This window comes from Musca domestica, unplaced genomic scaffold (assembly GCF_030504385.1).
Source record: "Musca domestica strain aabys unplaced genomic scaffold, Musca_domestica.polishedcontigs.V.1.1 60, whole genome shotgun sequence".
Taxonomy (NCBI): domain Eukaryota; kingdom Metazoa; phylum Arthropoda; class Insecta; order Diptera; family Muscidae; genus Musca; species Musca domestica.
In genome coordinates, this window is record NW_026712364.1 from 1,981,518 (window position 1) to 1,995,398 (window position 13,881).

General features: G+C 33.3%; 4 protein-coding genes across 4 annotated transcripts in view; 1 reads left to right on the forward strand and 3 right to left on the reverse strand.

The window, feature by feature from the left end:
* The first annotated feature begins 782 nt into the window (after positions 1–782).
* On the forward strand, positions 783–1,525 carry LOC101889537 (migration and invasion enhancer 1). Its single transcript, XM_059129369.1, has 2 exons — positions 783–1,103; positions 1,165–1,525. Exons 1-2 carry the CDS (start codon positions 1,078–1,080, stop codon positions 1,424–1,426), a joined length of 288 nt encoding a protein of 95 aa, XP_058985352.1. The 5' UTR covers positions 783–1,077; the 3' UTR covers positions 1,427–1,525.
* Positions 1,500–4,296, reverse strand: LOC101890540 (molybdenum cofactor sulfurase 3). Its single transcript, XM_005183808.4, has 4 exons — positions 4,034–4,296; positions 3,787–3,931; positions 3,196–3,723; positions 1,500–3,143 (listed from the first exon to the last, which is right to left on the reverse strand). Exons 1-4 carry the CDS (start codon positions 4,101–4,103, stop codon positions 1,523–1,525), a joined length of 2,364 nt encoding a protein of 787 aa, XP_005183865.2. The 5' UTR covers positions 4,104–4,296; the 3' UTR covers positions 1,500–1,522.
* Positions 4,297–8,061: 3,765 nt separating this feature from the next.
* Positions 8,062–9,923, reverse strand: LOC101889363 (activating signal cointegrator 1). The gene is made up of 4 exons (XM_011294337.3): positions 8,649–9,923; positions 8,468–8,589; positions 8,213–8,407; positions 8,062–8,146 (listed from the first exon to the last, which is right to left on the reverse strand). Exons 1-4 carry the CDS (start codon positions 9,848–9,850, stop codon positions 8,076–8,078), a joined length of 1,590 nt encoding a protein of 529 aa, XP_011292639.2. The 5' UTR covers positions 9,851–9,923; the 3' UTR covers positions 8,062–8,075.
* Positions 9,924–11,393: 1,470 nt separating this feature from the next.
* The window catches only part of LOC101889187 (E3 ubiquitin-protein ligase Ubr3), an 85,169-nt gene continuing 82,681 nt past the window's right edge, over positions 11,394–13,881 (reverse strand). The window contains exons 9-10 of the mRNA XM_005183800.4: positions 12,518–12,657; positions 11,394–12,456 (exon numbers count right to left, since the gene is read on the reverse strand). Of these exons, the coding sequence (XP_005183857.3) occupies positions 12,339–12,456; positions 12,518–12,657 (258 nt within the window). The 3' untranslated portion in view covers positions 11,394–12,338. The remainder of the gene's footprint in view (positions 12,457–12,517; positions 12,658–13,881) is intronic.

Sequence of the window (13,881 nt, forward strand, 5' to 3'; positions counted from 1 at the left end):
TAACTTTTAGGTTCTGGAACACAACTTTTGTTTGTGTATATTGCTTTGAATAAAAAATACAATAATTTGTAATTATTTTAAATTTGGTTGCAAAATAAAGGCATACTTTCGACGTTAATGGGCAGCAAATTGTACAAACTTGGGATTCAACTTTATTGTCCTACAATTTTCAATCTTGTGGAATGACCCCAAAATTCAATTCTTATTCCGCGGTTTTTCCTCAATATCAGAATTTTGTTAACAATATTAAAAATAAACAAAACCAAGTGTCGCATATTTAAAAGTCTATTTGACACTATGAGACTCCAGCATAGAGTTGTATTTTTCCATTTTCTTAGAAGTTGAGCAACCTTACTCATTGATTCGTGATTGCTATGACATGCATTTTTCAACAATTTTTACAAATTTCAATATTTTTTATTCAAAATTGGTTTCGAAGTTCATTGTCCCAGCAGCTGTGTCGATGCGACTAAATGTATTCTTCTACCATGGTATTTTCATAAATCGATTGTATATACAAAAATCAAAAATGGAAACGTGTTTTCTTTGTTGTGACATTTCACAAGGTAAATTGCAGAAAATGCAAATGCTTATATCAAATGACTTCACCTTTTTAATATTATCATGCTTCATGCATCGCTGGTGTTTTTGCTGCATTGCTGTTGCGACTACCTAATAGTCAGCCTTTGTTTATGTCATTATTTCTAGAACGAACTAGTTCAATAGAACGATTCCGGAAAGTGAACTACAGGAACTGTCAACGCAGCTGACGGCACCGAAATGTGTCAAAACAAGTTGATGTTAAAAAAAAAGAAAAACAAAATTATCAATGAAAAATTGCGTATGAATATCAAACTGTTTTAAGAAAACCTATTGAAAAGTAGTTTATGAACGGAATTATGTTAAAAAATTGATTTAAACACAATTATTTTTAGAAGAATAGTGGTTGAATTTTGACGTATAATGGTACCAACACAGTTTTTGTTGTAAGAAATTTCTGTTGCGAAAAAAATTTGCCTTAGCCTCTTGCATAAAACACATAAATCGCCGTATTTGTTTATCTTTCTGTATTTCACCATGGTAAAAGTGGATGTTGAGTATTGGTAAGACACCCAACACATATTTGCAAGGTTCACCTTCCACTTGAGTAACATGCATTTACAGCGGAAAATGTAATTTCGAATGGCAATGTAAGATGTTGCAAAATTTCCTGCTCCAACAAAAGCCAGATATGGAAATGGTTTGTCATAAAGGACGACAAGGCTCATTTGAAGTAAAAATCAATGATGAACTGGTACACTCGAAACTACAATCATTGGCCTTTCCCGATCACCAAAGTGTCTTGGAAAATATTAAACGAGCTGAGCAAGGACAGCCAATGGTCAAGACCAAAGAACAGCCCATAGAAAATTGTGCAATAATGTGAGCGTTTCCTATAAAATCCTAGCACAAAAAATTGTAGTTTATTTAGATTATAAAAAGAAAACTTGAAAAATATTTTTTTAATAAAAATATTTTTTCTTTATTTAGTTTGTTTTTTCGTTATAATAAGTTTTTCATCCAGTGATAAATACGATCCTTCCTTGGGAACATCACGCAGCGATAGATAGATGCCAAAACGTATTTTACCCTCAAATTCTCGGGCTATTGTGCGCAAAGGTTCTGTTGTCTTTTGACCGCTATGCTGATCAATGCATATCATTTGACATCGAGTACAAAAACCATCAACATTAAAAGTGGTATCGCCTATGCTTAACATTTCCATGTCATTTTCATCAAAAGCACTACTCGTTTCAATGACAAAATTTGCCCGAAAACGATCTATGGTGTTTTGTAGTGGTTCCTTTTCGCTGGTTACTTTTTGTGCCAACCACTGGACGGAAGAACGATTGATAAGAAGGAATTGTGCTTGATTTGCTAAGGATATCTCTTTTGTGCCGCCTTCTTGTGACTTTCTTTGTTTGTGTTGTTTAATTAAGCGTAGACCTGGAGTTTCCAAACAGTCCTCCAGCCAATGGGCAACTTCATCGCCACAGTCATAACCTGTGACTAAGTCATTACAGACTTTACTCTGACACAGGGTAGAGTTGACAGTAGCATTATTTTCCTGCTCCTCTAAATCAATGGGAACATAAACAGATGACATGCCAGGAAAACTAATTTCCAATAGTCCTTTTTGTAATAGTAACACAGGCTTGATAAGGCACAAACGAGAATGATGCTTTTGTGTGATGGCCATGCCCGTAGCATCCACAATCATCCAATTTCGATCATATGCTAAACCCGTAGGTTGCAAAGGCCAGGGTTCTTGAATTTTAAAGCTGCCGCAAGATTTAATGGGATATATACACACCTCTTTCAGCTGAGGTTTTAATCTTTCGGGAATATGTTGTAAAGCTGCTGGCAATCGACTGGCATCAATTAAAGCCAAACGTTTCTCTGTTGTCTCGGTACTTAGGTAGCATTTTTCTATCATTTCTATAACTTGATCAAGATCCTCTTTGCGAGTCATATAACCAACGGATATACGTACGGCACCAGTTGGCACACCATCCACCAGATCATTATAATCACTGCAGATATGACCTGATTCATATTGTTTGCGTATATCATCATTGCTCAACTGCAAAAAGCCTTGACAGGCACCAGGATTACAAAAACATCCTGTCCTCAATTGGATATTGTGTACGGCTGCCAAGCATGCAACCTCAGCAAAACCAATATAAGATCCATCCTTGCGCAAAATGTTGAATGTTAAAACACCTCCTTGGTATTGTTTGTCCTCATAACCATTATGATTATAAAACTGTAATAATGGTTGACCATTACTATGCCTTAGGGTGGACAATTTCCTATAGGCATACTGGGCAAGCTGGAAAACATGACAGCTAATACGTTCAATTGTTGACTTTCCCTCTCTAGATGGTATTAAACGTTCCACGGTTTTAAATCCTTCCAGTATAGAAACAATTGATAGAAATGGCAGGGTACCATCCTCAAAACGCGATATAAAGCCAGAACGTTTCTCATGGAAATTTTCTCGTGTCATTGCAATATTAACAGTACCGCCGCCATAATAATGTTTTTCCAAAGCTTCTTGGCCTCTTTTGCTGACTATGAGAGCTCCCACACCTGTGGGATAACTGAAACACCACAATTAATGTTATATCAAAATATAAAGCTTTTGAAGCTTACCCAAACATTTTGTAAAACGAGACACAAAAGAAATCTGGTTTTACTTTGGAACAATCCAAATAACTGGTACCCACAAATGCTGCTGCATCCAAACAAACATAAAATTTACTGGGCTTCTTCGTTTCCTTTATTTTTTGACCAGCCACCTGCAAACCTTCATTAACTAATCCATGCTGTTGAATTTTTGACACCAGTTCCAAAGGCATTTTATAACCACTGAAATTACATTGGGCTGAGAACACTACCAACGATTTGGCATTCTCATCCTTGGAAGGGAATGTTTTGTCACGGCATTCATTGAGATTAAGTAATAGTTCATCTTTGGTTAAGACGAATTGATTTTTCGTTTTCACCAACTCTCTCATGCCTAATACTGAAGTATGGTTCTCCTGGCAGTAATAAAAATTTCCTTGGTCATCATCGGCACCAAAATTAAATGTCTCAGCCAACAATTTAAGAGCTGCCGTTGCGTTGGCTGTGAAAATACAACTGTAATCACTGGCATCGGCATTGAAATGTTGCAGAATTCTGTGGAAAAAGATGGTTATTTTCAATATCAACTGGAATTTTATTTATGACGTAGTTAAATACCTGTAACGAACTTGATCAACCATATCTCCTGTTATCTTGCACGTATGTGGATTGCAAAATAAATTCTCCTTTAGAATTTTACATGCCGCATCCACTTGACGCTCACTGTATAAAGTGGTACCAGCATGATCTAGGTATGTGTTATCTATTGTGAAATGAAAGTCATTGTAAAATGCAATGGATTATTATCAAAAAAATTGTGTTCTATCACGCAATCAATCATCCTGCCCTCACACTTGTGACCTACCACCAACTCGTTTGAATTCCTTTGCAATTTCGTTTATTTCCTCCGCTGTTAGTTCCCATTGCTGTACCATATTTTTGGAAATGTTTATCTGGATTTGTATCAGTCACGAACCGAGCCCGAGGAGATTTGGAATGAATGACTGCTTATCAATAAATTTGAAAAATAAAAAACTTGTCCGAAGGCTAGAACAATAACAACCTTTCGTCAACAGTCAGTTAACAACAACCGGAATGAAACCCATTCATTAATTAACTTGTCCATTAGGCGAATTCTATTCAACAATTATTTTACATTTGCCGTTGAGGCGAAAACATAGTAGACCTGTTCACACTTTCTTGAGACTAAAATAAGTAATGTCATGTTCACATGGACTTTGAGAAGGTTCTGTTCACATGAAAACATTTTTGATAAAATTTGTAAATTAAATTGTTAATGTCATTTAAAAATTGCTTTACTTTTCTGCTTATAATTGGGTGTTGTAATGCGTTAAGGTAAATTAATCTACAATGTAATTATCAGTCTGTTGTCATATTTTTGTTTTTGAAAATGAATTTTGTGAAATTAAATAATCAAAAAAAAAAAAAACAATTTTGTTTCTATACAATTAAGCACATTTTTTGCGGTTATAATCATGATTTAGATAAGGTGAGTTTATTTGTATCGTTCTTTTTTTGATCTTTCCTCTTTCATTTATACAAGGCAATTTTTTCAGAAATTTTCACTTTGTATTATTGCAATTTCTGTGAATGTTATTTATAATTTTGTATAAAAACGAAAGCCCTCAAGGAATTACCAGAAAATTGCCAGTGCGAGGCATTTTTTAAGTAAGAGACATTTTTTTCATTTCCATTTTTCAATTCCATTTCCGCGTTTTTCAACAATTTTTACAAATTTAAATAATTTTTGGTTCAATATTTTCAAACCCAAAATTGGTTTGACAGTTTATTGTCCCAGCAGCTGTGTCGATGCGTCCACCTATATTCTTCTACCATGAATCTGATCTACAGGGTGAGATAAAAAACTGTAACAAAGTCAAACGCGCTGGAAATGAAGCGAGGAAACTCATTTTGTAAACATTCTTGGGTGGCGCGTGTTGAGTGCGATGGTGCTGAGTCCTGTTGGAATGTTCAAGGTCTGCGGCTAAAATGTTTGCGTGCCCTACAGAATGTTTTCGCGATAATATTCGGCATTTATTCTGATGCCACGGTCGATTAATACGAGCGGAGAGCGACCATCGGCTGTTATGGCGGCGATAATTTTGTTTGTTTACAAACTGCTGGACAACGAATGTTTTCTCATCGGAGAAAACAAAATTCGACAGTTCACCACTTTCGGCCAAGCGAAGCAACCATGGTAGAAGAATATAGGTAGACGCATCGACACAGCTGTCAAACCAATTTTGGAATTGAAAATGTTGAATGAAAAATTATTAAAATTTGTAAAAAATTAAAAAAACACGAATTCAAATTCGACTGACGTAGTATAGGGAAACATATAAAAATCTACTTATATTTGAAAAAACATTTAATTTTTTTTGACATATCAATGCTCCCAAGCGTTGATGCATCTACCTGTATTCTATTGCCATGGAAGCAACACTTTAGCTCTTTTGAGTCTATTTTCTTTATGTTGCGGTGCAAGTTCTTGCACTTTTTGAAATTTCAATGGTTTTACCCCGAGTTCATTTTTCAATATTTGCCGAATGGAATATTGCGATATGTTCTGCTCACGAGCTATTATTCAGCCACTGCGACGCTGGTTTCGATCAAGTCGCTTCTTTAATTTTCGACCATTTCTGCTGATGTTACTGTTTCCTTCCTTGACGTCGGGCTGCGCTAATAGTATCACGGTAACGAGCGATGGTACGAGACACAAAAGATTTATTTACATATAAACAGCTGTCGGACGAGTGGCTTAGAAATGGCAGCAGTCTGTAGTTGGTTGCAGTTTTTTCATCTCACCCTGTTTACAAATCCATTGTGCATCATGGTAGAATAATACAGGTAGTCGCATCGAGACAGCTGCTGGGAAAATTAACTGTCAAATCAATTTTGAATGAAAAATTATTCAAATTGTCGAAAAACGTCAAATTCCGATTGGCGTCATATAAGAAAACATAAAAATATATCATTTTTAGAAAAAAAAAAAACATTTTAAATTTTTTGACATATCATTTAAAATTTTGAAATTCAGTGCTCTTCCACCATGTTGTATATAAACAAATCAAAGTAAATTACAGAAAAATAAAGAACTAAATAAAAAATAGAATGAATAAATTCAAAGAAATACAATTTAAATTGCAAATTGAAATATTCGAATTTCAAATCGAAATCGGCTTGTTTAGAAGAGTGCACCGAAGTAGTTTTTAAACAAGTAAGCAAAGACTACAGTCGAGCGGGGCCGACCGTTGAATACCCTACAACACTATAATAAACCATACAGTTTATATAGGTGAAATACTCGACAGAATTCTACAAGATATTGTGACAAATAATTAAAGATCATCAGGTTTCGTTCTCTAATTTTCGAAAAATAACAACTTAAACTAATTTGCTCATTTCCAATTTATTGGTAGATGTTGCACGTAAATGGTCTTCCTAGATCTGGAACCAATATTTCCCAAAGACCTGTAATCTCTCAGAAGTGGCAAAAGATTAACATTTATTATTGGTTTTTGACTGAAACGCATCTATATGAGATACAGCCATTTGACTATAATCTTTAACGAAATCAGCGTTAACAAAATAGTCAGAAGTGCGTCTTTCCTGTATTTGTGAATTCTCCAAAAAGTCTCTGGAATGGACATTTTCGTATTTTGTCTACAAAAGTTGGCAAACTATTGGCAAACATTGAATATTTTTGGATGGCCATCCAAAACTGCTTGGCTTTTGCAATGTCCGGTAACCCCCATTCAAATGTGCGTGATGATCGGGCGAATATTACGACCTGCCGACAATTTTGCAGTTTTTTGGTCCATTTCAACCCCTAAATATATGGCGATCATCTCCAAAAAGAGTAGGCTTCTATTCTTGGATCGGGCCATAAATGCGATCTGTATATGATATTCTGATGTCATAACTACTTAGTTTTGTTAGCTGTAGAAATATTACCAAATGTTTAATTCAAAATGAAAATATGCCAAAAATATGACAAAATTGAAAAAATATGAGAAAATTTTAAAAAATCAATATTTTCATCTTTAGAGAGATATTTTTATGCGATTTTTTTAGACGTTTTTTCTTTCCTGCCAAGAGGCCATTCTGAATTAATGAGAACTGTCGAAATCAGTTCAGCCGTTCTCGACATATAAGGGATCTTTCAAGCATATCTTCTTTGATAGACATATATATCGAACATATTTTGCTATATATCCGATTTGTTGGATGTTAACATCAATGTAAAGGTCAGAAGTAACCTTGTCATGGCTTTGTGATTTCGCCGGGATTTAAAATATTAGCGGTTTAATGAAAAATGTTGAATTTTTTCAACACAAAATATATGGTCTATTTTACCCGCTAAATATTATCCGATGACCACCCAAATTGGTAGGCTTTTTCCCCGTCCTAAACTCTAGCTACATGCGAAATTCCGCGTCGATTGGTCTATAATTTCGACCTGTATAGCTACTGCAAAATCCGAAATTTTTTCAGTATTTGGTCCATTTCAACCCCTAAACATTTGGCGATCATCTCAAAAAGAAATAGGGTTCTATTCTGGCCCAACCCCGACCTCCATTCCAAATTTCGTGAAGATCGGGCCATAATTGCGACCTGTAGAGTGATTACAAATTAACATGGACAGACGGACAGACGGACGGACGGACATACATAGCTGGATCGACTCAGCTCGGCGAGCTAGGATGATCCATATATACTTTCCTATGTGGGAAACCAATATTTCGTGGTGTTACATAATTTTTGGCCCAATCAAACTTATAATACCACCAACACATAGTGTTGTAGGGTATAAAAATATGTTTATTTTTTTATCAATTAAATAACTTATCAACGGAACGTGGCATTTCTAAGTTAAAATGTATTTCTTATCCCTTTGAAGCTTTCATGCGCAACAGAGTTTTACACGCGGCATTGTGAATTTTAGGATCGATTTGATCTGCAATAAAAAAATGTTTCAAATCAAAATTCATTTAGAAGATACATGATGATTATTATAACTTACATATCTTATGTTGGCCTTTGATGGGAAATACAACTGGTAACTGTTCGGGATTGGAACAAATAAAGACGTATGGTGAATCGGATTCACCGCCAGGATATAGTTCTTGATACTCCTCCTGGGGAAGGCATTCATCAATTTTAACACAACCCAAAAGACATCCGGTTGGATAGTGTTCAGGGAATTTTATAGTAGGATCTAGAAAAAGGTTTTCTTTTAGGAAATATTGTTTGAAAAAAATGTATGAACACTAATTACCATTATAGAAAACTCGATAGAAATTCTCAAGCTCTTTAATTTCTTCTGGTCTTGGTTCCTTTGCCGTTGATGCAATCCACAAACGACCCCGATGCTCGCTATACCAAACACGGCCCTCATGCCTGGATTGTTTTAAAAATTAAGTAATTATCTGTTGTGAAATAAAATACCGACCACTTACTTCTTAATACCCGCCACCAGCAGTGAAGCCCATGGCTGATGCATAGACAGGCACTGGCGCAGATCTTGCATCTCAAGTAATTCTTTGTCCTGAACACGATTGTAAATTCGCTCCAAACCATCATTCATGGTTTGACCTTTGCTGCGGGCCCTTTCTTCGGCCGACGGTCGATACATGGGACGTAAACCATCTAAATTTGGATCAACATCACCACCATCATCATTGGCTTTTTGTGAATGTTTGCGATTTGACCAATTGTTGGTGTTGTCCGTTTTTGCATTAACAGCTGCAACTTCTTTCAGCACTGCCTTCTCATATTCGGCCGTTATGGTCACATCATCATCCACGGCGCGACCAGCAAAATCAATTTTGATTTTCCGATTAATACGACTTGCATGTTTGCGATCGTGCATTTCTTGTTTTAACTGTTCAAACTTTTTGCGCTGTTCATCCGACAGCCAAACGGAGTTCTCTTCAAAGTAATCCAATTCATCATCAATGACGGTGGTACGCTTCTCACTGTTGCGGTCGTATTCCAAAAGACGGTCACGTTGTTCCAGAGCTTTTTTCAATGACTCACCCCCACCCTTCTCTTTGAGAGATTTCATAAGGTTCTCTCCTTTTTTACCTGCCGATTTTAGGATGTGTTGTTCTTCATTTGTGCAAACTATTTCACCACAAAACAGACATGGGCCACTGCCTTCCTGTTCGCACACTATGCGTCCACATGTGAGGCAGTTATTTATCAGCTTATGCTGCGAAGCTTGACAATTACACAAGCGGCGACCCTTCAACATAATCGTGTCACCAATAACCTTGCCATCATTTGTATAAAGGCTAACATATTTGGTTTTTCTTTTGGCACCTTGTGCCTGTTGTTGCCCATTGCCTGCACCTTCATGCTTACTGTTCGTTGGCGATGATGACTTATTTTGCTTTATCTCTGATGAACCATGACTTTGGGATTTCTTCGTTTGAGGCGGCTGATTTTGTTGTTTCTTGTTGGCCAAAGCCTTACTGAATAGACGTTGCTTACAGTCCGTTAGGAATAGACGATGGTCCTCACAATCCTTGTTCAACAAAGATTCAAAGTACTCATCGAATTCATTAGAATTTTTCATGGATAGAATATATTTTATCATATCATCCGGTACCTGGAAGTCCAGGCAATTGGATAGACGATCTCTTAGCCATTTTTCCATGTCACGGAAAGAAAAGAAATTAAAATTTAATCTGAAATGGAGTAGGTCACAAATGAATAAACGAACTATGTGGCTATGAGACTGTTCGCTGAAGAGAACTGTGAGAACTAGTTCCAATTCTCTCAGTTGTTTACGATATGTTTATACGGGGCATATATGCCATGTTCTTACGAGCATTGAAGATATCTATGAATAATGATGAAACTTTAATTGTTCGTTGCTGTTGATATTATTGTTTTTGCTAGCTTGAATGGATAAAAACGAAAGAGAAAACGAAATATTGGCTAATTTCACGTTGCTTGCAGACGCATAGGAATAAACAATCGCAATAATTATTCAAATCCTTTTATGGATACTATCATGAAGAAGCATTGAAGATATCTAGGAATAATGATGCAACTTTAATTGTTTGTGGCTGTCGATTTTATTGTTTTTGCTAGTTTGAATGAATAAAAACGAAAGAGAAAACGAAATAATGGCTAATTTAACGTTTGTAGGCGCATAGGAATAAACAATCGCAATAATTGTTCAAATCATTTTATGGATACTATCATGGTAGAAGAATATAGGTAGCCGCATCGACACAGCTGCTGGGACAATGAACTGTCAAACCAATTTTAAAAATTTGAATGAAAAAATTATTCAAAATTGTAAACATTGTTGAAAAACGTATATCATACCAACCTCCGATTGGTGTCGTATAGGAACACTTATAACAAGCAATTTAAAAAAAAGAAAAACATTTTAAAAATTTTCACATATAAATGTTCCCTAGCGCTGATGCATCTACCTGTTTTCTTCTACCATGGATACTATGAGGCTGACGCAACAAATCATCTCTATTGCCCACCATTTTTTGTGTGGTCTTTATTTGAATATTGTTGTTCTTGTTGTTTATCCCTGCAAAATCGTCTGCACTTCCTTAGTCGCTATGATAAAGATCCCGAAATTCAAAACACAAATATTGCATATATATCTGTATTGTATTTAAGAATTAGATATTTATTTAGCTAAGTTATTTATATAATAACTAGTAAAACTATAGCTACATGCATATGCGGCCTTTATTTATTGAATTATTTTTGTTGTTTATTTTTATGATATTTTTTTATTATAGAATGTTTTTTTTTATTTTTAAATTAAATTTCTTACGAAAAGTAGTATATTTTTATAAAAAATTTGAAAGATTGATTAATGAATGAATCGACGGTTTCCTACATATAACCACATTATTTTTATTCTTTTTTTTTCACTTTTGCTTTGGAATAATTTACCGATGTGTTGGTATGCCAAAACCAGATCCGATTAAGAAATGTATATTTGCCATTCAATCATGTTACAACGTTGTACCTTGTGGAAAAATCGCACTGAATTGTTGTAGTGTTTTTGCCATGAACTTTCTGAATATATTGGTTGAAGAGATTACTGATTTTCTTTCATCTTGCTGTTTTATTGAATGACAAATCTTGAATTAATTTTACTATCTGTGAAATTGAATGAAATATATGTGTATCTGTTCTTATTTGTATGTATTTAAAAAAAATTGTTTTCTTTTTTTCTGTGTATTTATTCAAATTTAATAAAACATATTATTTAAATTCTTACTTAACATTTCTTTTAGTTATAGGCCAACTATTTATTAGTGTTACAAAGGAAATTTATAAAAAAATTAAACTATTTTTAAAAATTATATTATATATTTTGAAAAATATGCTCTTTTCATTCGTTTTGTCTTTTTTTGTTGTTAAATTCAAATAAAGATGTAAAGTAATGTGGTTAGTTTTTTTTATTTCATTTTAATGAAATTTGTTCATTTTTGTTTGGGTTTTTTCTTGTGATATACCCTTTAATATAATATGTTTAATATTTCAAAAAAATCTATTACGATAATGGTTGGTATATAATAATTAAATTATTACTTACACGAAGTGTATTTTGTTTTAATTATATTAAAAAGTCTAATTATTAAATAAATTTAATTTTTAAAGCAAAAAAAGTAAAAGAAGAGCGTGAAAGAGAAGGAGGTTATAAACAATTTAATTAAGAAATATAAATATAATCAATGATTTAACAAAGTAATTTCCATAATATTTAACTTGGTTATTTAGTTATTAGGCGTTATATGTTGTTGTTGTAATTTTATTGTGTTTGTTATTGTGGCTGCTCGCAGAATATTACGTACATATTTTATAAGGTTTAATATCATCAAGTGATCAAATTGTTGTTGTATGTTCGTTTCATATAAGTCAATTTCAATTTAGCTCCTGGGGGCGACAGATGGAAATTAATATTAATATTGTTGTCTTCAAACAAAAGGCTTAGAAATTTTAACGGTCTTTAGGATAACCATTGAGATTCGAAAACAAAATAAAATTTCTTGTTAGTTTTGTTAAGTCTAGTTTCTATATATATATATATAAATGAACATCATTTCTCCTCATAGGTCTACTATCATGTCTTGAATATTGCGTAATAATTCTTGCATATTTCACAACAAATCTCTATGGAATACCCATGTATGCTTTGTATGGGCAAATTTATGTGATAGCCATTGAGACTCTAATAGATTGAAACGATCCTGACTCAAGTATAAGGGTTTGCCACGTCTGTAAAAGAGAAGAATACCAGGTTAGTCGCAGCGAAAATGGCAGCAATAATGAAACTTACTTCAAATCTCGATCTTCTTCATCGAAATCATCCAAGTATAGTGATCCCCAAAGGCATGCCCGACGACCTCTTATCACAATTATGTATGTTGATGTTACAACCAGGAATATACCAATGCCACCACCACAAGTAATGGTATGCTGAAAGTAAGAAATATAAATTACAATTAGTTTTCTTTTAAATTTAGCAAATTGGGAAAAATAAAGTAAACAAAGGCTGTAGTCGTGCGGAGCCGACAGTGTGATATTATATACCACAATAATTCATGGAAGTTTCTGTAATTCGAAAAAAAAAATTCTAAACTAAATAAAAAAAAAAATAGTTTCTTATAGACCAAATTTGATGATATATATTTTTATGGTACACATTATTTATACAAATTTCTTTTGTTCAGAAACTCATATTGAAATTCGATCTAGAATATTTTGTCCTTTGACACTTTCCCTTAAAAATTAAACATTACAGGAGGTATGAAGTTTCTGTAATTCGGAAAAAAATTCTAAATTTATCGAAAATAAAAAAAAAATAGTTTCTTATAAACCAAATTTGATGATATATGTTTTTATGGTACACATTAATTATACAAATTTCTTTTGTTCCGAAACATCTATTGAAATTCGATTTAGAATATTTTGTCCTTTGACACTTTCCCTTAAAAATTAAATATTACAGGAGGTATGAAGTTTCTGTAATTCGGAAAAAAAATTCTAAATTTATCAAAAACAAAAAAAAAAAAAAAAATAGTTTCTTATAAACCAAATTTGATGATATATATTTTTATGTTAAACATTAATTATACAAATTTCTTTTGTTCAGAAACACATATTGAAATTCGATTTAGAATATTTTGTCCTTTGACACATTCCTAAAAAATTGAATATTATAGGAGGTATGAAGTTTCTGTAACTCGGAAAAAAATTCTAAATTTATCGAAAATAAAAAAAAATAGTTTCTTATAAACCAAATTTGATGATATATACTTTTATGGTACACATTAATTATACAAATTTCTTTTGTTCAAAAACTCATATTGAAATTCGATCTAGAATATTTTGAACTTTGACACTTTCCCTTAAAAATTAAATATTATAGGAGGTAGAAAGTTTCTGTAATTCGGAAAAAAATTCTAAATTTATCGAAAATAAAAAAAAGTTTCTTTTAAACCAAATTTGATGATATATGTTTTTATGGTACAGATTAATTATACAAAATTCTTTTGTTCAGAAACACATATTGAAATACGATTTAGAATATTTTGTCCTTTGACACTTTTCCTAAAAAATGAAGTATTATGTGTTATTTTGACTTATATTGGAAACATATATTTAATAGTTAAAAACGTAAACACATAATCTTCACTTGTA